The 26,982-nt window shown below is 36.9% G+C and overlaps 1 protein-coding gene across 1 annotated transcript; it reads right to left on the bottom strand.

Annotated features, from left to right (window-relative positions):
• Positions 1-883: 883 nt before the first annotated feature.
• LOC140239278 (uncharacterized) lies at positions 884-16,851 on the bottom strand. Its single transcript, XM_072319150.1, has 4 exons — positions 16,720-16,851; positions 2,710-3,030; positions 1,960-2,058; positions 884-1,095 (listed from the first exon to the last, which is right to left on the bottom strand). The coding sequence occupies exons 2-4, from the start codon at positions 2,852-2,854 to the stop codon at positions 884-886; spliced, it is 456 nt and encodes a 151-aa protein (XP_072175251.1). The 5' UTR covers positions 2,855-3,030; positions 16,720-16,851.
• Between the last annotated feature and the right edge of the window lie 10,131 nt (positions 16,852-26,982).

The raw sequence follows: 26,982 nt of genomic DNA on the forward strand, positions 1-26,982 counted from the left end.
TTGAAAAGAAGCACTCCTACGTGCTATATCTGAGACATTCTTTTCTCTTGATTTCTGGAAATATTGACAACTTGCTGTTTTACTCTCTTTTCTATTTTGTTGCCACAAAGACAAAAATTTGGTAGTCTTGGCAACAACCTCTCGTAAGCGAAGAGTAAAGTTGATAAGCCGCGTAAAATGCTTCTTGACCAGCCGAGCAATATCATTAGTGAAGCTAATCCTGGGGAACTAGAGATAAAGGAATGAATTCTCGAATGTTTCTGAATAAAAAAAAAAAAAAAAAAAAAAAAACACCCTAAAAAACACGCAATTGAAATACATTTCATCTATGATAATTTTCTTAATAGGAATAGTGAACTACAGTATTCTATTCAGTTGTGGGATGTGTTGATCTCCTTCTTTTATAACCCTTTGAAGAGTTCACAGTGTTCTCGGGATGGGGTGAATGGGAAATGCGTGTTATAGGAAAAACTAGTCCGTCTTCAGCGGGGTTAAGTGTTCCATAGTCTTTCGTTATGTTTAGGCACGTTTTCATTCTTCCGTTATTCGCTAAATTTCCATTTTACCGTATACTCCTTCTGCGTCTTCGTTTTCCCCAGTGTCCTCGACTTTGTCTTCGTCTCATCTCTGAATTCAACCCAACTTTGTGTTTATACATGCAATTTTACTGTGTTTTGGGGAGAAACATCATTTTTTCCCCTCAAATATCATAGCTCTTTCTTTTTTGCCAGACTTGTCTGAATTACATTCGGTCATACATGAATCAACTTAACTAACGAAAAGTGATAAAATAAATGTTTGTGACACTATAATGTAAACTTGGCAATACATGTAACACTTTATATTTTCTGTAGATAGTAATGGAAACACTGTAGGAGGCCCTCTACGGGTCGATCGAGACAGTCTTCAACTCGACGTCTTCAGTCTTCCCTTCCACGCGGCTGTCGACGAGGGCGTAATCGACTGAGTTCTCCTTCATCCTCCTCCTTCTCATCTCCGTCTCCCACTTCTTGTGCTTGAAGGCCAGGAAACAGACGAACGCGATGGAGAGGACTACGAAGATATTGGACAGGATGACGATGATGTGATCGACTCCTGGTCATAGAAAACGAGACAAAACTTTAAAGTTAAAGGCCTCAGCTGCACGTTCAAATTCAGTTCAGTTCAGTTTTACGCCAAACTAAATGTAAATTGTTCGGTAAGGAAAAAGTCATATTGGGTGTAAAGAATATATATGCCTACTATGAAGACTTTTATCGCAAAACGGTCGAGCTAACTCCAGATGTTTGTTATCAAAGCTGCTAAAAGAATCAAAGACCATAATAAGAAAATACAGGATATCTTTAATCGTAACTTCTAGAATATTCTTTGTTATGTCACAAATGAGGTATTATTGCACAGGTTTAATTTTGCTCTATCCAATGAATTGCTTACTTTGATTTGTTTAAAAAGGGCGCTCAGCTCACTTTCGAATAAAATTCTTCATATATACAATATTATAATGTAACTGGAAATGCAGGAGACCATCTCCATAAGCAGAGCTTTACTAGAAAGATGGCCACAGATAAACTTACGACACAATGAATGAAAATTAAAATGCAACTCTTTTAAAATCGCCATTCACAATTATAGTCAATATTAAAACATGGAGTATAATTATTATTAACCAGAATATGTAAGGTTTATTGAATTCAGATGTTAAGTAAGTATATCTTATAAAGTCTCACAAGTTATCACCAAACAATGCAAACAGTGGTACATTATTAGCACACACAAAATGACGTCACACGTTTCACACTCACTTTCAATATTTTCATCTTCCTTAAAGAGAAAATAAATGAGTCAAATTGTGTATCCTTCGGATCACACTTTACTCGTGTTACAGTACTCTAGAAACATTCACTATTTTCGTAATAATAGTTAATTATAGTGAACGAGGCTAAAATGACATAGACTTACCGAAACCATCAAACCTTGTCTCCGGCATTGCTGTGACGTTGTGCACCAAGCTATCATTTCCTGGCACGTAAGTCAGTGCGCCCTCATAAGTTTGGTTTCCTACAGGAAAGAAGCATACAAAATCGATAGCTACAATGTACATGGTTCAATAGTAGAAGGGATCAGACAATCGGGGCACAGAATAATCTAATCAGTTTAGCAAAGACTCTAAAAATTATTCTACTACCAGAAAGAACGTTACACAAAGAGAAACAAGTCTTCTGTCTTTTGATAAAAAATATTATTTCAGTTACGACGATGCAGTTGACATGTTGCATCGTATTCTGGTAATGAATTGTTTACGCTTCTAACGGTTCCTACATTTTTAGATACAGGACAGTTTTTACTGCACTGATTTTCTTGATAGTGTTTTCGTGCTTGTATCACTGTGGTATGGTGCACACTGCTTCACAAAGTGGAAAGATTACGCAATAGTGTTATAATTTCTGTCAGTACGTAAAGTTTACACCAGCATACTTACATGGCTGCCTGCAAACACAGACCTCCTCCACCACGAAAACAAAAATAAAAGAAAAAGAACGATAGTAATATTCCTCGAACAGTATCAAATTGCTGTGTTCACATTTGCAGTCGGACATGACGAGCAATGCCTTTTTTTTTCTTCTTCTTCTATTTTTTTTTCTTTTTGAGGTGAGATCGCAGTGCGCCCTCTCTTGACTACTCCTGTCTAGGATGACAATCAATCTTTACCCATCGTCTTCGTCATCAAGCTTGTGATCTTCATCATGGGCGACGACTCCTGGGCCACGGAGGACGGCTGCAAGCTCACCGGCGATGTCGTACTCGACACGCTGGCTGCGAGTGCTTCGAGCAAGGGAGCGTGTGTGGAGTTCATGATTGCTGCCCTCTACGTCAACACATCGGAATTCAAGGATAAAGATTCCAAGTTCACAGGCAAGACTGTGGCAGTAGAGTTTCACCTAAGGTTGTATGTAACCCAATGGAAGACAATCTTTTGATGCGTGGTCTATTAGGGCCGTTAGTGTTCTTGTTGTTTTGTTTTCTGCCCTTCTGTGTAATAAAAAGACAAAAGTTTTTAAAAAGTCAATCGCTAAGAAAATGATGTGAAATGAATCAACCTGAAAATCGGTTGCTATAAAGTCTTGTCATAATTCTCGGTATCGCCAATGCGCAGAAAATTTCTGCACACACTGAATAGATGCACTGTGGGATTCCTCAGTGCCCTTGTTCGCTTCCGGTTGTCTCACGCGAGTCGCAGTTCCTGTACAATTCAATGGAGTTATTTGTCTGCTTTTCCGTTGTTACCCCCCCCCCCCCCTTGTTTTTTTTCTTGGCTATAATTCAGCTTAAAAGAGTTGAAAGCATAGAAATCTTCAACAAACATACCTCTGGATAAAGACGGAGCATGATCTGAGTGCATGTGCAGGAAAAACCGGAGCAAGTTTGTCTCGTGAGCTATCCCATAATGCATCTGAAACGTTGCACTGCGCATGGCACCTAGGTATTGGCGATACCCAGAATTATACTCACAAAATTACATAGTTACATACAAACACGCTCAAACTCAAAGAGGTTTGATGACACAGATAAACAGTCAAGAAATGAATATTGACCTGCAGAGACGCAACTGCGAAGTAAAAAAAAGAAAAAAAAAGCCAGGCCGCAGTAAAATAATGGTTTGTAACATACATGTACCACATTCTTGGCAGACGAACACATGATTATTCGTATCCAAGAACACACCATAAACTCTGACCTTCGCAGCTGTTCCTTCATATGAAATTATCACAACCCACGCAGATGGTCCATTCCAGGTGTGTATAGGTAGAAGCATTAAAATACATTAGACAATATCAGAACAATTGTCATGGTATACAACTCAGCAAGTGAATTTAACTCAGTATCGACCCCACCCCCTTTTATCATGTTTATCCTGTAAGATATTTCGACTAATGAAATGCATTTAAGCTGGAACTTTTCTATAATAATCTATTGTCAACTGAAGACTAGAATCATTCTTCCTCAATAATCAAAATACTAACAAGATACGTTTATTTTAATCCATATGATCCTGCAGCACCGACCTTATTAAAGGATGAGTTCACCTTCATAAACATAAGGATTGAGAGAATGCAGCAATATTAGTAGAACACATCAGTGAAAGTTTGAGGAAAATTGGACAATCGATGCAAAAGTTATGAATTTTTAAAATTTTTGTCTTGGAACCACTGGATGAGGAGATTACTAAGGCTCGTGATGTCATATGAGTACAACAGTATAAAGAAAATGTAAAGAAAATTCAACATATTTTCACTTTTTTCGCATTATAATAGAACAATTGATTTGCCTCTTTCTAAGTGCAATGGGAATAATATTACCTATAACATTATGTCAGTAACGAGTCAAGGGAATGTGTACTTTTTTCAAAAGATGAAATTTTGTGAAATTCTCCTTACGATATTTTCCTTATACTGTTGTACGCATGTGACATCATACACTGCAGTAGTCTTCTCATCTAGCGGTGACTGCACAAAAACTTACAAAAATTCATAACTTTTGAACGGATTGTCCGACTTTCCTCAAACTTTCAAAGATGTGTTCTACAAATATTGCTACATTCTCTCAATCCCTAAATGTTAATGAAGGAGAACTTGTCCTTTAATTCCGATGGGATATGGTTATGTTCAAACCAGTTGAACTTTGCCATAGTTCTCATAATGTCTTATCGCTGCTGGTGTGAATGAACCACTTCAAGTCTGAATGGTATCTCGTTAACTATCATGCTTGTGCGTAGACACTCCTTCAAAACAATTGATGAGTTGTGGAGGCTGATATCAGAAAACGACAGATAAAGCCTCACTAATAACAGTCTGCACTTCGTTGATACACGTCCAGGAAAGAGTGAACTCGGTAATTACGATATTGTTAGACAAGAAAAGTTCAGCATAATTATCTATCAAATAAACGGACAGACTTGCTGGAAGGGATATCAAACACTGAAAGGAAACAGCCGGAATTCGGAAATGGCCCTTTGACTGAGGGAATGTGAACAGGTCAGTTCGATCGGCTGGCTATATTACTGGATGGGCAGATAACAAGGGTTAATGTCTTCACAAATGCGAACGAAGGAGGAATGATTTCACCAAAGAACCACAAAGATATGTGTTACATACATGCAAACTGTGACAGGCAGTCATTATGACTCTTACAAACAGATGAGGATAGGAACACCCACAAAACCTACAAAAATGCTACTATTGTCACCCACCAGTGCTGTGGATTTTTTTCGGTTTGTTAAGTTTCATCGATTTTTTTTTTTCACTTGGAATATTTTCATGCCTTGAAGTGCGCTTCTCTTTGCTATTGTGGCTATCCCCCCCCCCCCCTTCCCCCTTCAATTTAAAGTGCGTTTGACATTTACACTGGACAAAGGCATGTCTGGCCTGAATCAAAGATAATGATTTTATGATGAGTAAAGTGTGTGTTAAACAAAAAAAAAAAAAAATCAACAAATGACAAAAATATACATGCATTTTTATACATGCTACATTACAGAATACATTTCTTCACGTTAGTTCTAGATTGATTCGAAAGAATCGAGGAGGATTTCAAAATCAAATTTAAAATCCGAATAATAAAGATTTTACGTATACATTACAAGCACATGACAAATTAAACTAGATACATCATACAGTGGTAGTTAAATCAAAGCGCTGTCACATCCTCAATCTTTCTATTAAAAAAAAAAAATGTTATAAAATCTCCATTAAGTTCGTCCGAGCCATCAAAGCCATAATCTTAAAGATATTTAACGGAATGATTTGGGGTTTCCGCTCAACATGGATCGCGATAAACGCGAAGATCTCGAATTCACGTGTTGACAACTCTTTACAACAACCTGAAAAATCGCGCACGAGAACTTTACTAGAGTAAAAACGTGAGACCAATGTTGCTCGGTGCTTCTTCAACGTACGGTATCTATGTTATGTTTCTGAGGTAACCTTTGGATAAGGAAACATAAATCTCTCCCCATTATCTTTCGTATGGAGCAATTACTGTATTTACACATGACGGTGCGCACATAGAGAATCCTGGCCGTGCACGTGTCATATTTGCAAACACTTGATTTCAATGACACTGAAGACGCATTTTAACAAAGCGATTACGCCAGTCAGCTTTTCTTTTCTTTTTTCTTTGTTTTTTTCTTTGTTTTTTTTTTTTTTTTTGCGGGGGGGGGGGGTGGAGGGGGAAGGGAACTTAAATTACAACATTTTAGGTAGTTCCCGGACGTATGGCAAGCCTTTTTTACATTTAAAGTTAATTTCTGATATCACAAATTCCATTTTGTGATATCAAAAAATAAAATTTTTGATATCAAGAATTGAATTTGTGATATCAAGAATTAAATTTGTGATATCACAAATTCCCGTAAGTGTAGCACATGAACTTAATTTGTGATATCAAGAAATCGAATTTGTGATATCACAAAATCCATTCTTGATATCACAAATTCAATTTGTGATATCAGAAATTCGAATTTGTGATATCTAAAATTCAATTTGAGATATCACTAAATGAATTTGTGATATCAGGAATTCGAATTCTTGATATAAAAAATAGGTTTCACGTGAAAAACCATTGGTAATTCGTGATATCACAAAATGATTTTTTGATATCACAAATGCGAATTTCTGATATCACAAATTCCATTTTGTGATATCACGAATTGAATTATTGATATCACAAAATCGAATTTGTGATATCAGTAATTCACAGGGAATTCGAGCGTTAGTTTTGCGCTGAAATTCAACTGTGAATTCGAGCGTTAGTTGAGCGCAGAAATACAAAGTGAATTCGAGCGTTAGTTTTGCGCTGAAATTCAACTGTGAATTCGAGCGTTAGTTGAGCGCAGAAATACACAGGGAATTCGAGCGTTAGTTCAGTGCAGTAAATCCCTGTGAATTCGAGCGTTAGTTGAGCGCAGAAATACAAAGTGAATTCGAGCGTTAGTTTTGCGCTGAAATTCAACTGTGAATTCGAGCGTTAGTTGAGCGCAGAAATACACAGGGATTTCGAGCGTTAGTTCAGTGCAGTAAATCCCTGTGAATTCGAGCGTTAGTTGAGCGCAGAAATACAAAGTGAATTCGAGCGTTAGTTTTGCGCTAAAATTCAACTGTGATTTCGAGCGTTAGTTGAGCGCAGAAATACACAGGGATTTCGAGCGTTAGTTCAGTGCAGTAAATCCCTGTGAATTCGAGCGTTAGTTGAGCGCAGAAATACAAAGTGAATTCGAGCGTTAGTTTTGCGTTGAAATTCAACTGTGAATTCGAGCGTTAGTTGAGCGCAGAAATACACAGGGATTTCGAGCGTTAGTTCAGTGCAGAAAATCGCTGTGAATTCGAGCATTAGTTTAGCGCAGAAATACAAAGTGAATTCGAACGTTAGTTGAGCGCTGAAATACACAGGGAGTTCGAGCGTCAGTTTGGTGCAGAAAATCGCTGTGAATTCGAGCATTAGTTTAGCGCAGAAATACAAAGGGAATTCGAGCGTTAGTTTTGCCCTGGAATTCAACTGTGAATTCGAGCGGTTTTGTTTTGTTGTTGTTTTTTTTTTTTTTTAGCGCAGAAATACACAGGGAATTGGAACATTACTTTTGAGCTGATATTCAGATGGAAGGTATTTACTACTACTAACTTTTTTTAGAACAATGTTCAAAATACCAATAACTATATGAGAGATTTACACATCCATCATTCCCTAAATGATCGTCAAGGTATATTCGATGAATTATTGATACAAATCAATTGTTTTGCAACATGTTATCATGAATTCAATGATACTATGTTCACTTAGGGCCTACATTTAATTCATCGTTTGGGTCCTCAAATTGTCATCTATTACCACATTATTGTTGATTATGATACATTTTTATGTGGTAATCCCCTTTACAGTAAGACTCTTCCACCAAATCGATGATAACTATGTGTGGTTGTATGTGTATGTGTGCTATAAAAGCATATACCATGTGTTTGTATTGCGGAGGACCGACCGAGGGCAATCAACCCTCTGGTCTGTGTATGTCAGCAGCGGAGAATAAGAGAGAGAGAGACTGTGAGTCATGCGGGGTGCGAGAGGGAGTCGTAAACTTGCCAATTTAATGTCCACCACTGGTGTCGGCTGGTGGTCACATAAAGCAACGTGTTTCTCCTAAAGACATTTTCTCATTCCTCAAAACCAGTCCTCCAAAACAAAGGGGTGTATCCATTAAGACCAATAGTGTTGGGTGTACAGTTTGCCCGCCCCAATATGTTTATGATTTTGTAAAATAATTTAAAGTGTAATCATATAGGCAAGTTTATTCAAGAATCAAAACCGGGGAGAACAAAACTGGAATGCACAAGCCCAAAAGTCTTCAGACCAGATCAAGAAAAGTGAAGATATCCAGATCTTATGAGGAGTTTATGCAGCAGTATTCATGGCAAACAAACAGTTAGAATTTGTAGTAAGAAAAAAGCAGTGGTAAGAAGGACTTCAATTTTGTTAATCTGCGCAATGAGAAATCTCTCTTATTAACTCGGAGGACTAACAGGGGGAGGTCGGGAGAGAGTATCTTTCACATGACAGAGTAAAGAGAAACGCAAACAAAAGTTGTAAGTCAACCAGTCTCTGCCAAATCAGTAGCGAGAAATGGAGAAAAAAAATATAATAATGCCTTTAAAGTAATTGACAACATATCAATAACGGCATTTTAGATATGTTGCTAAACGATTTATTTTCATCGATTCTTTTAAAACCAATTCCTAATCACTTTAAATGAAGACGAGTTGCCAAAACTCTTCATTTAGTTGTTTTTTTTTTGTAACTATCGTTATATACTGTGAAAAGATAACACCTGAAATTCCATAGGAATATCTGCGCTAAACTAATGCTCGAATTCACAGTGTATTTCTGCGCTCAACTAACGCTCGAATTCATTGTTGAATTTCAGCGCAAAACTAATGCTCGAATTCCCTGTGTATTTCTGCGCTCAACTAACGCTCGAATTCACAGTTGAATTTCAGCGCAAAACTAATGCTCGAATTTCTTCTGTATTTCTGCTCTCAACTAACGCTCGAATTCACAGCTAAATTTCAGCGCAAAACTAATGCTCGAATTCCCTGTGTATTTCTGCGCTCAACTAACGCTCGAATTCACAGTTGAATTTCAGCGCAAAACTAATGCTCGAATTTCTTGTGTATTTCTGCTCTCAACTAACGCTCGAATTCACAGCTGAATTTCAGCGCAAAACTAATGCTCGAATTCCCTGTGTATTTCTGCGCTCAACTAACGCTCGAATTCACAGTTGGATTTCAGCGCAAAACTAATGCTCGAATTCCTTGTGTATTTCTGCTCTCAACTAATGCTCGAATTCACAGCTGAATTTCAGCGCAAAACTAATGCTCGAATTCCGTGTGTATTTCTGCGCTCAACTAACGCTCAAATTCCCGTTGGTTTTCTGCACTGAACTAAAGCTCGAATTCCCTGTGTATTTCTGCCCTCAACAAACGCTAGAATTTACGGTTGAATTTCAGCGCAAAACTAATGCTCGAAATCAAATTATTTCTTTGCGAAAGATATGTGCTGAAATTCCATGTAAATTAATGATATCACAAATTGGAATTAGTGATATCACAAAATGTATTTCTTGATATCAAGAATGTGATTTCGTGATATCTCGAATTGAATTCGTGATATCACGAATTGAATTTGTGTTATCACTAATTCGATTTCGTGATATCAAAAATTGGTTTTACGTGATAAACCAATGGGTATTTGTGATATCAAAAATTGAATTTGTGATATCAGAAATTCGAATTTTTGATATCACGAAAGGGAATTCGTGATATCAGAAAATCTTTTTAAAAAGTAATATGGCTTGCCATACGGACGATTGATTTTATCTTACCGTAACTTTGTTGAATGCAACTATGGTACATTTCGACTGCAACCAGCTGGTCATTTTGTTGTTATTTAAGGTAGTTTCACACCATACAAGTCATACATAATTAAAATGTGTTCCATCGGTGTGAGTAAATCCAGTAGCTACCGCACGCACGCACACACACACACACACACACGTGCACCCACACACTCGCATGCACACAGTTATACATATATTTATATAATATATTACACAATCAATGTGTGTAAATATTCAGTGTGCATGTGCACGACAGTCGTGTGTAAGCACATATACTATATTACTTGTTTCTCGAACTTGAAACTTCCTTTTCAGAATGGGGATAATAATGGTGAACTTGCTAATTAGAGGCGCTCTTATTAGCCTTGGAAAGATCAAGGTAGCTGTAATCAATGTCAGTAACCGTGACACCTGAATTGATTGTCTATTGTCTTGGTCTATCACTTAAGGTACGAATCGCTTCAGAGTGCCTTGACCTGCTGATACGTGAGACTCCTTACGGTAACGCGAAAACAAGATCTAATTAACAGATAATCATACCGATAAATATATCGTTATGCTGTGAGTCACGGCAAATTTGAAATTCCCAGTTCAGTTCCTTGTCGGAAAGAGCCCGACCTGTTAATAAAGATTAGTCCTTTTGGCAAATCCAGTCTGTCAAGTATAGCCCAACGGTTCGGTCAAAATCAAACCCACAATAACTCTGCAATTACACATCACCGATGGATATGCATACTCTTATACTGCAAACTTTTATTCCTAACTTAGCTGCGTATACGTCGAATCAAATAAATTATTAAGTAAAACAAGTAAAACAATGACAATGATAATAATCATGATAATGATATTAACAGCAACATTAATAGCAAGAACAATATAATAATGATAAAAAGAAAAACCATGTAATGAAAATAAATGGAATGACACAATATCAGATTATTATCATAATTATCATTGTTATCACTATTGTCATATCTATAACTACTACTATTACTTAGTAATGTAGTAGAAGTTGTAGTAGCAGCAGTACTAGTAGTAGTAGTAGTAGAAGTGGTGACAGTATAGTAGTAGTAGTACAATTTGTTGTAGAAACATAATGATTATAGTACAATAATTCAGAATGTTCTTAGGCACACATTTACACACATAAGGTTACAAGAGGGGCATTTGAGGCAATATAAGAAAGTGTTTGAATAAGAACGCATCGGGCAGGATATAATGTACGATGTATTAACACACACAATGTTTATTGAACTTCATATTTGTGTGGTTATATGTTGATTGGCACTACATGACTCAGTTTATCCTGATTTGCTGCGTCACACGGTCACAGCAGATCCACAGCCACTCCGCAGATATCAGACATGATAGATTTTGCTTCAAGAGTTGGACATGTAGCAATAAGCTCTGTTTGCGAGCCTATATTATTATCTGATACATGTTTTAGAATTAATGAGCATATACTACGCCATTCTGCATAAGAGTATAGGCATGAACATTACTTTTACACTCTGAAAAAAAAAAATCACACCTTGGCCTCGTTTGGATTGAAGAAGTCAAGAGATGACCTTATTGGGACTGACCAGGTTTACACCACATTTTGACTGACCGGCCTCGTTCGCACTGTTCTTTGCTTTCATCACTGGTAATTGGTCACATGTGGGTCAAACATTTTGAATGTTAAACGCGCGCGCAAAAAACAAACAAACAAACAAAGAAACAAACAGATAACAAACGAAAAAAAAAATTCAACATCTATCTATAATAGCCGAGAAAACACATTCATTACTTTACACATAAAACACAATTAATGTTTCTAAAGATGCTAACTTTTTGAAAAAGAATAATAATAGAGATCACTATCAAGCACTGGAACTCTCTGAACGCAGAGCACAGGTTTTTAATGGTGTATCAGGTGCTACCACTATTGTTAGACTCTTTTCAGTTCATACACACATGACAATACTGAATGGGAGTGTGTCGTCAATAAGGATTCTTTGTACTACACGCTGCAAGAAGCGTGTATTCGTTTACGGTATCGTCTGTTGCAGTGAGCAAACAGATGATCGATATCGATAGTGCCTGCCATAGCGACCGCCAAGTATCGCACGTCCGCTTCCTTCTCTCGTGTACAGTCGTAGCGGGACGGAATGTTGACTCAGCGATTGTTCGATGACGGATCTCCGAACATTGTGGCATAATTCCTTGTGACATAGTGACTTGGTATAGAGATATGAAAATGTGAGGTTGTACTCATTAAATCTGAATCTTAGAGCTTTGGATCTGAGGAAAAAAAAACAGCTGCGCTCTCAGTCATCACAAATAACGACTTGTTCTTAATTATCGCTATTATCATGGAAAAAGATAAGCAAAAAGATAAAAAGTGACAAAGAATACAATCGTGAGTGTTTGTGCAACATTGTTCTTTACTAGGGCTTAATGAAATAAAGTATAACTACGATAATGCGTTCGAGGCATGTGTTTGTGCGTTGTTTTTCATGACGAAACAAACTGATGTTTTGTCTGAAACATGGCCAGTGTTCCTATACCAGCAGTCTTTAGTTAAAAACATGAAGGTTGGGGGGGGGGGGGTGAGGAGAAACCCTACACACATGATGCATGTGATACTTTGATTCCATGCAGCGCGTTTCTATTTTTGGCCGCCGACCGTTCACAATAGACGCATGTTCAACATAACCCCATTTTACGGCTTTGCGACTCGCATTATTTAAATACAATGTCGCATTAGATTAATTTCACCATTGTTCTGAATGTATACTAGGATACAATCTAATCCGACTCGTTTAAGGGTACAAATTCTAAGAATTCTAGCTCGTACCTGAGGTTAAAACCAACTTCCTGCCTCTATATTGCTGTGGTCATGTCTTGTTCTCCAACAGCTCTCGCTTGTGCGCAAAGTATCACGTAGTCCTACTTCACTTGTCAAGCAAGCTTCGTTAAATCGTTAAAGTTACTTCAAAGTGTGCAATGTACCGGAAAATCCTTGTTCGTCCTTGATATAAGACCTAGTGGACAATGACCACTATCACTACTGAAGGTTGTAAATACAACCAAGGGGTAGTATTAAGCCGGCCTCCTTCCGATCGACTCCAGTCCGGAATAATTATCACTTCATCCTCAGCCTCGAAGGCACCGCTCCCGTGGATTGCATCCTTAAACCCTCTGTGCCAATGAGTCAATGTGCACAAATTTCACACACAGACTTATAGGCAACAAAATTAATGTGGCACGCAGAGAGTTAAGAGTATGACGTGTGCCTTGTTGTGATCAGGATAACAACATAATAAAAGGATTCGTGGCTGGTTTACCTTACAATCTGAGTTATCAAGGTTTTAGTTGAGTAATCAGTGCAGAATTATCACAGCATAATGTACACAAACGTGGCAAAAAGACCACAACAGGGCGATAAAGAGTGAAAAAGGCACGCCACATATAGCAGACCTGGATAGATCCATTGGTCATCTTTGATAACCGAGCATCCCTCACTAAAGCAGCATCGCCTAAGCATCTCTCCCATTCGTTCTTACGTTACAGGGATTTTGAGAATTTCCATTTATTGTAATGATGATAGGTACTAAGTATAATACAAAAATGTGATAATACACATCGATAAATTCGGAAAACGTGATCATGGCACATAATCATTATGATAACTTTCCATAACGTCAACATAACATGCAGCTTAAGTTTTGCTCTCTAAAACAATTTTCATTGTTTTTGTATAACCCTTTTCTTTTTAAATTTTTGAACAATACTTCGCTTCATCCGGTGAGAGAGGACGTAATCACAGACAGGATTCTTTTTTCGTTTTCCTTCTTTTTTTTTTTGGCCGTGAGAATCTCTCACCTTCATGACATTAAATGTCACAATATCATGTTCTTTGCGGTAATGATTTAACAGCATCACGAGCTCCAGGTACAACACATCCGCGACGCTAGCTGGCAGGAAAACGGATAATCCAAAGGGAACATCTTTTTTTTTTTTTCTTTTTTCTTTTTTTGGTGGGGGGGGGGGCTGACATTGAGCGGATATCATGGGGGAGGGGGGGGGTCCAGAAATTACTTTAGAAAAATAATGACATTATCCGTCAGAAGAGGTTGTTTCAGTTCAACCTCTAGGAAAAGTACGAGAGAAGTGTTTGTTTTGTTTATTTATCTGACTGCGAATTTTTGGAAAACCTTGAACTACACATTTGGTTTCTGTGAGAGTGTTACTAGTATAATGATATCATAATTATAATGTGTTTCTCTGTGTGTTTTTCCTTGCCTTTGAACAGAGTACAATATTAATTCTTAAACCAGTTCTTACCGTTTTGAATTTCAACCATCTAACAGTGAATGCATGATTTTTTTTTCTCGCGTTGTTCCAGCAATGTGATAAAAAGTAAAAGACGATTTAAATTCCTTCTTCATTTTTTTTTTCATCTTCTAGAAAGCATGAAATTCTCGTCTGTGCTTCCTACCCACATTAAAAACGAACACATCTTCACACAAACACGCCGAGTGAACATCATCTTGTTGTTTTTTTTTTAATTCATAAGACATTACCTCATTAAGCTGCTATGACGTCTTTGCAGTTTGCACTGAATGTGCAATCAAAGACTGTGTAATCCCTTTACCAGCAAATGTCAATGAATGTGTGCCCATTTTATCTCTTAAAGAGCATCTGAGGGTAAAGTTGGTTGAATATTGCAGAAAATGTTATTCAGTCGCTAAGTGCTCGAAAGTTATCAAGAATAGTCAGTGATCCAAGATATGAGGGAACTTCTTCATTTTTCTCTCGTTTTTCGTGTTTGATGGAAATGCTTTCTTCTTGTTGTTAGGTCATAGATGTATGAATCATGTAAAGATAAAATAGCGCCGACGTGGACTATGACATCACTCATCTACAAAGTCAAAAAAGAGAGGACATTAAAATATGGGGGAAAAAAAGCTCGAGGCAAGACATTGAAATGATCTTCACGATCTATGTCTGTATTACTCCATCACATTTTCTCCTGCTCTCAAAGTATTGTAATTGTCATTATGTTGCGTTTATTTTGGACGCTTGAAAACTATGTGGTCATTAAGTTGAAGAGGAAATCATTTTACAAATCTATCACAACATTACGTTTTGATTAAAATTGTATATTGTGAGGAGGAAAATCCTCCGAGCTCTGACCAAAATAATTATTTACGCACAACTTGTTAATACAATACACCCAATGACACTGTTGAACATAATTATTTTTTGGTATATACAAGGGTGCATGCCAGCTACTGTAGGCCCTATTACAGGAGTTCTCATGCATGACCGCTGGGAGACTGTACTGATGGTAAATCAAATAAATATTCCATGAACTTTTTCTTTTTCTTCTTCTCCTTCTCCTTCTTCTTTTTCTAGAAGCGATAGGGAAGATTTTACGTACACTTTAGGATAGTTTATTTCATACTGCATTATTACCTTTGGTCATATTTCTAGTGAATATGATTCCCTGCATTCTAACATTTTCGGTAAACTTTAATCTGATGTTATGTTAATCATTTTTTCTCAACTGTGTACATTCAATAGGAAATTGCTTCATAGGAAATTGCTTCATAGGAAATTGCTTCAATAGGAAATTGCTTCATACGGTTTTTTTTTTAATTTATATATTTTCTATCTCATATGAACATTGATTTTGCAATCCATAATCATTATCCCGACACTCTGCACAATTTGTTTTCATTGTATTCCTAATCGGAGTGCAGAAATAAAACTGAAGTGGACTGATTTACCGTACGGATTGTGCGTAGACACAGGACAGCTGATACCATGCTGGCAATACAAACTGTCTTCTACACTAAGACGGATCCCAGTTCATTTGTTAACCACTTGACTGCTTGCAGGCTATTATGCACACTGTACCCCTGGGTGCTGATGCATGATAATGCATACAGTGTGTATATCATACCATGCCTTTCAAAAGGAAAACATTTGGCCAAGATTGTATCGCTAAAATACGAAATAGTGAGACATCATCCTCTCCTTCTGATCCCTCCACAGATCGTTCACTGAGGGCAGCTTCACTTCTGTCATCAAAACACTTCTTCCCACGTGACTGTAGGTCGCCATTTTGAATTGAGACTCTATGGAAACTTTCACCTTGGAGATTTAATCTAGGCTATCTATTCATACATTCGATGAATATGTATAACATAAACGTCACTTATCCTAATATAACTTCTGATTCAATGGACATTGTATGATACCTTCGTGTTCGTTATCTTTGGTATTAACGCCAACACGTTTTAGATGAAAATAAAATACTGAGAAAGTGAACACATTAGGAGTATGATTTGTCGGTTATGTGACGATTCTTTCTTCGTCTGCTTCAAGACTTGTGTTGTACTTGACATGGCTTTATATCCCCTTGGTGAATAGTTCCCCCTTTAGTAGACGTCAAGCTATGAAACCCATCACATCTTAACTCATCCACCGATTTATCTTGCAAACAGACTTTGCTTTCCAGTCAAGGTGTTAAAATGAAGTGAACAGACATAATCATGATGATAGAGTGAAGGCAATGTTCTATTTTTTAACGATGTAGAGGGATACGTGTCGGAAACGACACGGGCGTATATTGTTAAAATGGCACTCGCATAGATGACAGTCATCTTATCAGCGGCGTGAAAACAGAGAGTGCAGCAAAAACCCGAAGAGAAACGAACCTTGACTTACCACATGAACACACGCAGCTGGGAAGTGAGAAAGCTAATCCACTGGGAAAAGGTACGTACCTGAAAACCTCAAGATGTTCCCTGACCGAGTCAAGAATAGGTCGTTGGAGTAATTTTATAGCATTGAATCATGTCTATACTCCGGAGCTACCTTCTGAGTTTCATCAGCTGATGGTGATGGCGATGGCGAAGCCAAACACGTACGCCAATCCCAACCGGTACGACTGACAAATGCGACGGAAAAACGATGCTGCTATACCGTAGAGACAGCTCAGGACAATGCGTATGGCGTATTGTGTGTGTGTGTGTGTGTTTGTGTGTGTGTGTGCATGTCGAGTCAGGAAGACAACGCGAAACCCGCTGCTGCACAGCGTGTGTATTCAAATTCACCAGGTCGTAGCGGAGCGCCCGCTGTAACTCGTGATGAGCTGTAGTCTTGTCGATTCAGCCGCACTTTTGTTTCGTTATCGCGGAGAAAAGTTCTGACACATCAAAGGCTCTGAAGAAATAAAAGTAATCTCTACCACTCCCTTTCCTTCCACGAAAATTTCAATTCTTAATTGGCTTGGTTGTGATAACGCCTTGAATATCTCTCCTAACAAGACTTCGTTTCGAGAAGTACTGGCTGAATGTAGGCCTACTCTTAATTATGCCAACAGAGATTAGACGATCCATTCAAAAGCTATGAATTTTTGAAATGTTGGTGCAGCCATCACTGGATGAAACGACTACTACAGTATGTAACGTCACTTATGAAAAACGATAAAAGAGTATAAAGAAATTTCAACATACATGTATTTTCATTTTTCTAGCATAATGAAAGATCACTTGTTTTATCTCTTTCAAAAAGCAGGGTGGGGGGAATTATACCCCTAACACTTTTATCGGTTGTACAGTGGAGGGAATGTGTACTTTTCATAAAAAATATGAAATTTTGAAGAAATTTCCTTTATTCTTTCTTTATTTCGTTCTTCATATGTGACGTCACAAACTGTAGTAGTCTTCTCACTCAGCATTGGCGGCCCCAAAATTTGAAATTCGTATAATTAGACTGGTCGTCCGATTTTCCTAAAACTTTCACTATTACGGTATATGATGTGCTTTACCGATGTTGCTGCATTTGATCAATTGACATCTGATATTTAAATTTAATAAGGTCATCACTGATACTGCAACGTTCATACAGTCAGTTCAGTGAATGCTTTGAAAAAGATTCGATATGGGAAGTTCAAGTTGAAGGTATAATTACCCTCCCTTCGAGGCACAAAAGTAATTTGACTATTAAAGCCAGATATAAGAGACAGACAACGAATCTTCCTGTAGTGAACATACATATTATGTTCGAACTTCTGGGTTTGAAATGCTATGTCGGGGAAGTAAGAAATCTCGGGACCTATATGCAATCTCCATAAATGTGTTTTTCCCATCATTTGAAAAGGAAAGTGTTTTTTTTTTTCCTCCCTCTCTTTTTTTCCCCTCCCTTGCCAACTATCATCACAAGTAAACCCATATTGCAAGATATTAACAAACGCAAACAAAAACACTAACAAAACCATACGAAACTTGTATATATATATATATATATATATATATATATATACATATACTTATATTAACGAAACTCATGAAATGTATCATGCTGTCAATACCAACAGTTTATTAAGAACACACATATTTTCGGGCTCCCTGCCCTTTGTCAAGTCAACAGCGAAAATTTTGACAGCATACCATATTTCTTGGGTTTTGTATTTTTTCGTTTGTTTGGTGTGTTTTTTTTATACTCATGTACCAACACGTGAACTGCGAATTACTCTACATTATATGATATATTCATATATATATATATATATATATATATATATATATATATATATATATATATTATGTGTACTTTATATATATAATTAATATATATATAAAGTACACATATATATATATATATGTATATAGATATATATATATATATACATATATATATACATATATATATATATAATATATATTGTATATAGAAGTTTAAATACAGAAACAGATATCGATATTCATCAGTTTGAGATATCTTAGATTAAAGTAGTTGAAAAACGAAGAAAATCATATGCTAATTTCAAAGATATCTTCAATATCTTTTTTTCATGCTACAAGTACAGTATAATTGAAAAAAAAATAATTATGATGCCCTCCCTTTAACTAAAAGAATTACATTTTTCTGTTTCTGTAGGCCCTATTCAAACTCTTCATATGTACATGTTGTATTATATGCACACATATATACATATATATGTGTGTGTGTGTGTGTGTGTGTGTGTGTGAAACTGTACGCTCAATGACGTCTTTTGTCTATATACTGATTTCTTTACATGCGTTTAATATTACACATAATATTATTTGCAGAACATAATCTCCCTCTTCCATCATTACGTTTCCACTCCTTTCTCTTGCTCTCATTTTCTCCCATATCTTCATTTTCTCAATCTTCTGTTTAATTTAAAGTACGGAATTCGTCACAAGGTTCAGTTTACCAGACTCATCATAACAGAGTCACTCGATCGTACACACGCAATCATGATCAGAACAACCATGGCGAAAACAGACACAAATATTGCCAAAGTGTTTTTCTACAAATGTCTCTATTTATGAAAATTAGACTTGTAAATTGTTATTGGTTATGTACATATCCATGAGAATGGGAATCCCACCAATATCTTTACATTACGCCAGGTAAAATATCATACGCACATTATGAAGATCATACATCAACAATGGAGAATTGATAAGTACTATCAATCATACATCAAAGCTACGTGTCACATTTGGTCATGACATAATACAGTAACCCTCAAATTGGGTAACTCCGAGAAAAGCATGATTGCAGAACAGACAGCATAAAAATGTTGTTCACAATCGTAATCACCTTCAGAAACAGTTTCAACAAAACTTGTCTGTGTTCCACTGAGTATGTATAGCAAGAACTCCACGCAGCACACAAATCTTGTGCAGTATCAGAAATCACCAACCCGAAAATGGTGGTTAAAACATGTCGGACTATACAGACATCATTGTAATCATGTTGCACAGATTCTTTTCAAACACGTGTTACAAGTCTCAGCAAGTGATTCGATAATAGGAATGAAAGAGTAGCTGTATGAATTAAAGTTATCATTGTTTCGCCATCACCAGCAGTATCATTATATGCGATTAAACTCATGAAATAAATATAACATTTGGTATGTTCTTCAATAATGATTTCATACTTCACCTCATAAAGTTCGACTTCTTCGACTAGAATGAGAAAATGCTGCTGAATGGTATTCATTCGGCTTACATATCTAGTTTTGTAAGGAATACTCTATTCCAGAATATCACTAAAACAGTGCTGAAAATATTGATTTTGAATACAAATAACTTGATGATGACTGTTGAAGGTTTCAGACGGAAGTTTATAAAAGTATGAAGGATATTATCCTTCATACTTTTGTAAACTTCAGTCTGAAACCTTTCCACATAACATCTGATGCACGGAATGACCGTAGCTGCAGTAACTATAAAGCCGCATATAAATCAGTTGATATAATGTAATCAACACTTATTACGACTTTTCTCATTCCATTCAGATTTTCACCAAGTTACACACTTTATATAAAAGTAGTGAATATATAAAGGAGTGTTTATCACGGTATCAAATGATTTCAAATGTTTATGTATCATCCCTCTCATACCAAGATCAACTTTAAGAATGAACAAACCGAACCAGAAATATGAATATTGCAAAGTAAATGGAAATATGAATGACATAAACAATGGTAAAAATCCACGCACGCTTGTCGGCAAAACTCCAGAAACAGAGGAAGTTCACCCAAATCCACGTGAAATCCCTGGTCTTAGTATTCATGACAACCTCAAATTCCGCTGAGGAAAAAAAAAAATGTGATCTGATTTCAACATGATACTGGCCTTCGACTTAATGATATAATATATATACTATGTTAAGGCGAACATTAAATTTTTGTCTTCACTCGTAATATTTTTTGTTTGTTTGTTTGTGTGTTTCCTTTGTTTTGAGGACTCCATCATCATGTAATAAAATGACTGAGGATAGCGCCTTTATTCACTTTCCACTGTACTGACAGATCTGAGTGACAATTTTAAAGTCACCCCCTTACATCATAGTCCATTCGGTTCCAATATCCGTCTGACGATTATTTTTCTATATCAATTCTTATATCGAGACTATCTTGTGGAAAGAATGATTTAACCATTGCATCAATGCTAAGCGCATAATATTCATATTGACAGACGAGTATAAAAGCTAATTTCAATAAAATTTTGACCCACTGACATCCAGTATTCATTAGAAGTTTTCATACTATTATAATAGTATTATAATAATACTATTATAATAACATCGCTCTGAATGCTGGAGTCGGTTATTATTCCAACAATATTATTACTTTTATTCTCTGTTTTGACTCGGTGCTACATGGTAACAGCCGTTTTAGGTAGTCAATTTACAAACCGCGCGGCAAGTTATATATCGCTATGTGTTATGGCCAATGAAAGCAACAAAATGACATTCCATGTACATCGTATTATTTGCAAACCCATGTGTCTGCACAATAAGAGAAATATTCAAAATCATTGTATAAAGCTTTCAACGTTAATCAGTATCAAACATGCAATGTCTTTTTAATTTCAACAGTCATGACATTGATTACATTAAATTTTACAGACGAACAAGTTTAGATACTCCTGCATAACAAGGATTGAATAGATTTTTTTTTAAATCTTTAAAGCTTGTTTCCAAAGACTGTCTAGAAATGTCTCACAAAACGGGAGTAATTTCCTTTTGTTTCGCCTATTAGAAAAAAAAAAAAACAGCTGTTCGTTTGTATTGCTGTCTGCAAGATAAAACTGCATTTCCAGAAAATAAGCTTTGAACCACTTTCTCGTATAAGCTTCTAAACAACACAAGAATGAAGATACCGTATAGTTATCTCTACTTTGAAATATTCCTTAAGATTAAGTTAAATTCAAGGCAAACTTTACGTTATAACAAGAACATATTACCAACATCAAGTGCAAGATTTACTTCACTAAATATGTCCGATCCATTTTCACGTAAACGTCATGCCTTTAAAGCGTATTAACAGTAGGTTTGAATCAAAATAAAGGCACTTTAAAGATATTGACTAATCAAAATGTTGCTTTACCACTCCAGAGTGTGTTTTGTTCAAAGACATTTAAATAAACACACAACGTAATTAGGCCTGCTAATCATATGTTGTAATATCGCCTATATCTATTGGACGTGGCACAAAAGCGTTGCGTAACAAATAAAACATTTCCAAGCAGAAAGAATTCCATATCTCAGATAGATGAGATAGTCAACACTGAACACCACATGATTAGTGTCCACAACGTTCCTCCATACAATGCTTTACGCTTTGATAGAAGTAGGTGGTCAAAAATCAATTCTGGCTTATTTTTGCCAAAGGCTGTGTTTGCTGTTTCACACAAGTCTTTTTATACGGACCGTGCTTTGTCTGTATACATTTTGGTGGAGAGCGCCAGCCATGACATGTGCAGTGGTCTCAAAGAACACAGATCTAGAGCCTCATTCGTGAAATTTATGACCTTATATGATAACACTCCGATGCAGTGACAACACGCGCAGTATAGGGAATGTGTTGAAGATATTCAAAATTAAAACAAGACATCAAATATTGATAGCTCATAAGACAAAGATTGACCTGAACGACAACTAAAAAAGATGAAAACTTTTAAGATTTATGATTATTGAGATATTGTCACAGGAATTAAGAAAACAATGTTAATATGTTATTGTTAATGTCGCATGATAAAGAGATGATTTAAAGGGGAAAATCCAGTCCAAATATAAGCTAGTCTGATAAAAATGAGAAAAATCTTACGAGTTCAACGGTAAAAATTTGACTTAAATTGGATGAAAAATAAGGATAAGGATAAGAAGTTACGACAATTTGAAGTTTTGCTAATTTCTGCAAACGGTTCTTCTACAGCGGATATGAATATGCAAATCAGTGAGCTAACCTGTCACAACCTCACAATTTTCCATTGATCGTGTATTTAAAAAAAAAAAATGACGATAATTCAATGTTTCTCTCATTCAAGTCTGAAACATGATGTTACTCCTGGTTGAATAACTTCAAAATAGTGATCATATAGATATACCAGGATTTGAGACTCGGGCATAATTGCGTTTGAATAAAGAACTGGAAATTTCAAAATTTTATGTACAAACTATATGCCAAGTTGTGAGGGGATGATATGCTCACTTTGCCATTTGCATGTTCATATTGACCGTTCAAGAACTGTTTCCTGAAAAATTAGCGAAACTTCAAAATGTCCTAGCTTCCTATATTTTTCACCCGATCTCGATCAAAATTTTACCGCTGAACTCGCAATGTTTTACTCTTTCTTATCACACTAACTTATATTTGGACTGGATTTCCCCTTTGATAATCAATTCACCTGCGATTTCGGTGATATTTAGCCCCTCTCTGTCAGTCTCTCCATCTCTCTCTCTCTCTCTCTCTCTCTCTCTCTTTCTCTCTATCTCGCCGCTCCTGAGCTGAGTTTTTGGATTAAGAACGTATATTTTTTTATTGTGTGTTACATCAATTTTTCACATCATTTTAACGTTTGAAAACTCTTAAACCGTTGGCTGCGAGAACCAAGTGAATCTTGTGTAAAATCTGCAGTGATATAAAAATCTGGAAAGAGAGAAATGAGTTCAGATGGTGGGCGACTGTATTATTATCAATATTAAAATTTTGTTATTAGCCACGCATTATTATGAAACAATTTACACCAATTTATTTACCCAATACACTCACTTTTCTCAGTGTTTCATTGAAAATAAATGATTTTAATGACGTGGTTATAAAGAAATTGTGTTAACCATTAGTAGTAATTGGTGAAAATACGGGAAATAAGTGACGAGAAAATTCATGAACGTAGACCGACTGAAAAAGGGATGAAAATATTAAAATGGCTTTGCTTAATATTGGTTCATCATTATGAATACAATATATACCTGCATTACACTAGAGTACCTTATATAGCACTAGACTGGTGGTATCAGTCGACGCATTTATGACATCAGCGAATTAAAAAAAAACAATGCAAAAACATTGATAAATTCTGCGATGCTGAGCTTTGTCAAAATACATAAAAGGCAAACACAAGTTTATCAAGGCTCGAAATTGAATGACAGATAATTATAGCACTTGCAAAACAAAACAAAAACGTCGTATCGACATCATCGACAATTTCAACAGATAATTTAATGCCTGTTTTGGCAGAGTGTGAAAATCAACAACAACAGATACTCGACTTCATTAAAACGGGTGTCTCCTCCAAATTGGATACATCGCAATTATGTGAAAAATTTACGTATATACATTCCTACACTGACAGGATCAAACCTGACCTTCATTCCGAACAGACAGGTGATGAGATCAACTTTACAGTGCTAACGTCACACTTTAGTTATTCTATTGGGCGCGGTCAGGCTGGCAAAAAATCGAGAAGTTTAAGATCGCGAAGTCTTCGCGATCTTTGCAGGCGCGGTGGAGCACCCCAATTATCTCGCAGAAATCCATCGGCAGCCGAGCCTCATTTGCATAAAGTAAACAACATGTACTCGCGTAGTTGAGAAAAAGTAAACAACTTCTCAAGCTAATAACAATTTCAGGAAACCTATTTTCGGATTAAAATTGAGTTAGTTTGAATTTGAAAACATGTCCGAATATGCACATATAACATATTAAAGGATTTGACAATGATAAAATGTGAAATTTTAGCGAAAACCTGGCGAGCAAAATTACCAAAAATATGCCTCGAAAATCATCCTAACATTCACGAAGTGTGATTGCGGAACAAAAGCGCCATTCAAACAAAGTACACCGAAATTTATTTATCTGCTTGCATTTTAAATTTCATACCATAATATTCCCGGCCATGGTTGTGTCGGAAAAAAACAGAAGGTGATGTCAAAAATGACACGAACGCAAAGCGTACAGGTCGGTCCCATGTATAATTAATCGCGTCACTGTGGCGTTGCATGTCACAGCACACACAACGCATTGCTGCATGAAGCGTGCGCGGCAGCAGCTCAGCAATCACCGCCGTGCGACACTCAGCAAAATTGACTGCGTCACATGCAAACCAACAATGAGCACGAAATCCTGAATCTCACGTACCACGCATGCCCAATATTACGGGAAAAGAAATGACGTCATTTTCAATTGTTTCGCCGACTACAATTTTCTATTCCAAACCCTGTAGAAACAAGTTGATTTCTCAAAAAGTACAGGTGGTACAAAGCGAAAACTTTCACCATATATGGATTGAGGCCTGATGAACTTATGTTGCCAGTTTCGGACACATTGGAGCCCGGCCATAGTCCAGTCGGAAAAAAACAGAGAGCATGTTTTGCGAGAGGTGATTTTCAAAACGCTTTAATATCTCAAGTTCTAGTGCAGCAAATTTCATAATTTTTTCATCAAAAGGAAGGTTTTTAAAAACTTAGATAGTGTGGGAAGTTTGAGTTTACTAGCGGCACGCATAGCGGCACAAGGAGAAGGTAAAGATTTGACTTTTTCATGCACACAAGTTTCGGGCAGCCGTGGATGCCCGTTGGAAATTCAAATAGAACGGGGCGATAATGAGATGCAAATTGGGGTGCTCCACCGCGCCTGTTTGGTCGTGCGGTCACACTGGCAGCCAAACTTCTCGAACTTTGGATCGAGAAGTTTGGGTCATCGGTGCGCGCGCGCAAGAAGGAAGAAAAAGCGCGCCGTCTGATTACTAGTGACTGTGACGTAACAGTGCACACGTGTACAATGAAAATGGCCTCGCGCTTCGGAGACACCGCCCGCAAATAGGTGGTGGATTGGTCACGAGAAAAATATCGCGAAGTTTCAGTAACTGTAGTAGTAATTTTGGCGGGGTGAGGGAAATATCCCTAGTTGGAGTGGGATGTTTCGCGAGAAGTTTTGCGGGAAGTTTCGCGGGAAGTTTACGGTCACACTGGCAAAACTTCGAGATCTAAAAGATTGCGAACTTAATCTTCTCGATCTTTTGCCAGTCTGACCTCGCCTAATTGACACTTGTCAGCATCAGCAACTTATCAGCAACTGATCACGTGTTGATCGGGACAGCAACCTGCAAGGTGCGCTCATCCCTGCGATACACGCAGTGCTACCGTCTGGTTGAATCTCAGAACTAGTCAGCCAATAGACTGCCGGGTTTATTTGCCTGTTTGAATCCACTCCATTCAAAGACATGGGAAAATTTTCAAACATCCTGGAAAAAGAACAAATCGGAAAACTCATACAGGGACCAGTCTGGTGGCGGCGCTAATTCTTTGTCACGCAAAAGCCGTGGAAGGCAAAATCCTACATTCAGGATCCTTCGGGAACTTCAACCCCACAAGTAATACATGCATAATAAAACGGTCGACGAATATTTACAGCGATATCCCACGAATTTACAAAAATATACTGATACAAAAGAGCATGAAGCAAAAAGATTTATACAAAAATAGGGCATATCGATCTACTGTTAGTTAATTGTCGCTAAAAGAAGTGGTACTAAATGTATCACATTGCATTTAAATTACTAGTGATTTTAACACCACCACAATTAAACAAAATTTTCTCCATCCTCTAAATCAATCAATTAACACGTACACGACGCCCCCGCGAAAGAGTAAAAAATTTCGCACATCCGTACGACCATGCTTGACGACACTCCTTGCTCGGTCTTTCACAAATTCTCTTTCTCGTCATACCTAATGTATTTGCAAAGCAGAGATTCGATGTCTGTATTTTATACCGACGCAACCAACAGAAAAAAAGGTACAAGCCAAGTGTGTTGTAAAGTACGACTACTAGTATTCCGGTCAGATTTTAAATAAACCTTTTCTTTCTCGATAGCAATCGCGGACCTCTGTAAATAACTTTTTTTTTTTAATTAGAGATAAATCAGTTACTTGAATTTAAATCGCTCTTTTTCTTTTAGGAATAAAAAAAACTTCAGCGTAATGGTATTCCGCATCTTTGTACGCATGCATAATTAACGTTCCCTGTAACGTTTTCTCAAGTCAACTAAAAAAAATACCAAGAGGTTAATACTGTTACTGATCAGTGCCCAAGTCTCCAAAATGTTGTAACATTAGCAGCGCCACCTACGTTCACTTTTAGGATACTGATTATTGCCACACAGTGTTGGTGATTACAGTTGCAAGATGACAGTGCGCCATTTCACGAATACTCAAGCCAG

The sequence above is a fragment of the Diadema setosum genome, chromosome 15, assembly GCF_964275005.1.
Source record: "Diadema setosum chromosome 15, eeDiaSeto1, whole genome shotgun sequence".
Taxonomy (NCBI): domain Eukaryota; kingdom Metazoa; phylum Echinodermata; class Echinoidea; order Diadematoida; family Diadematidae; genus Diadema; species Diadema setosum.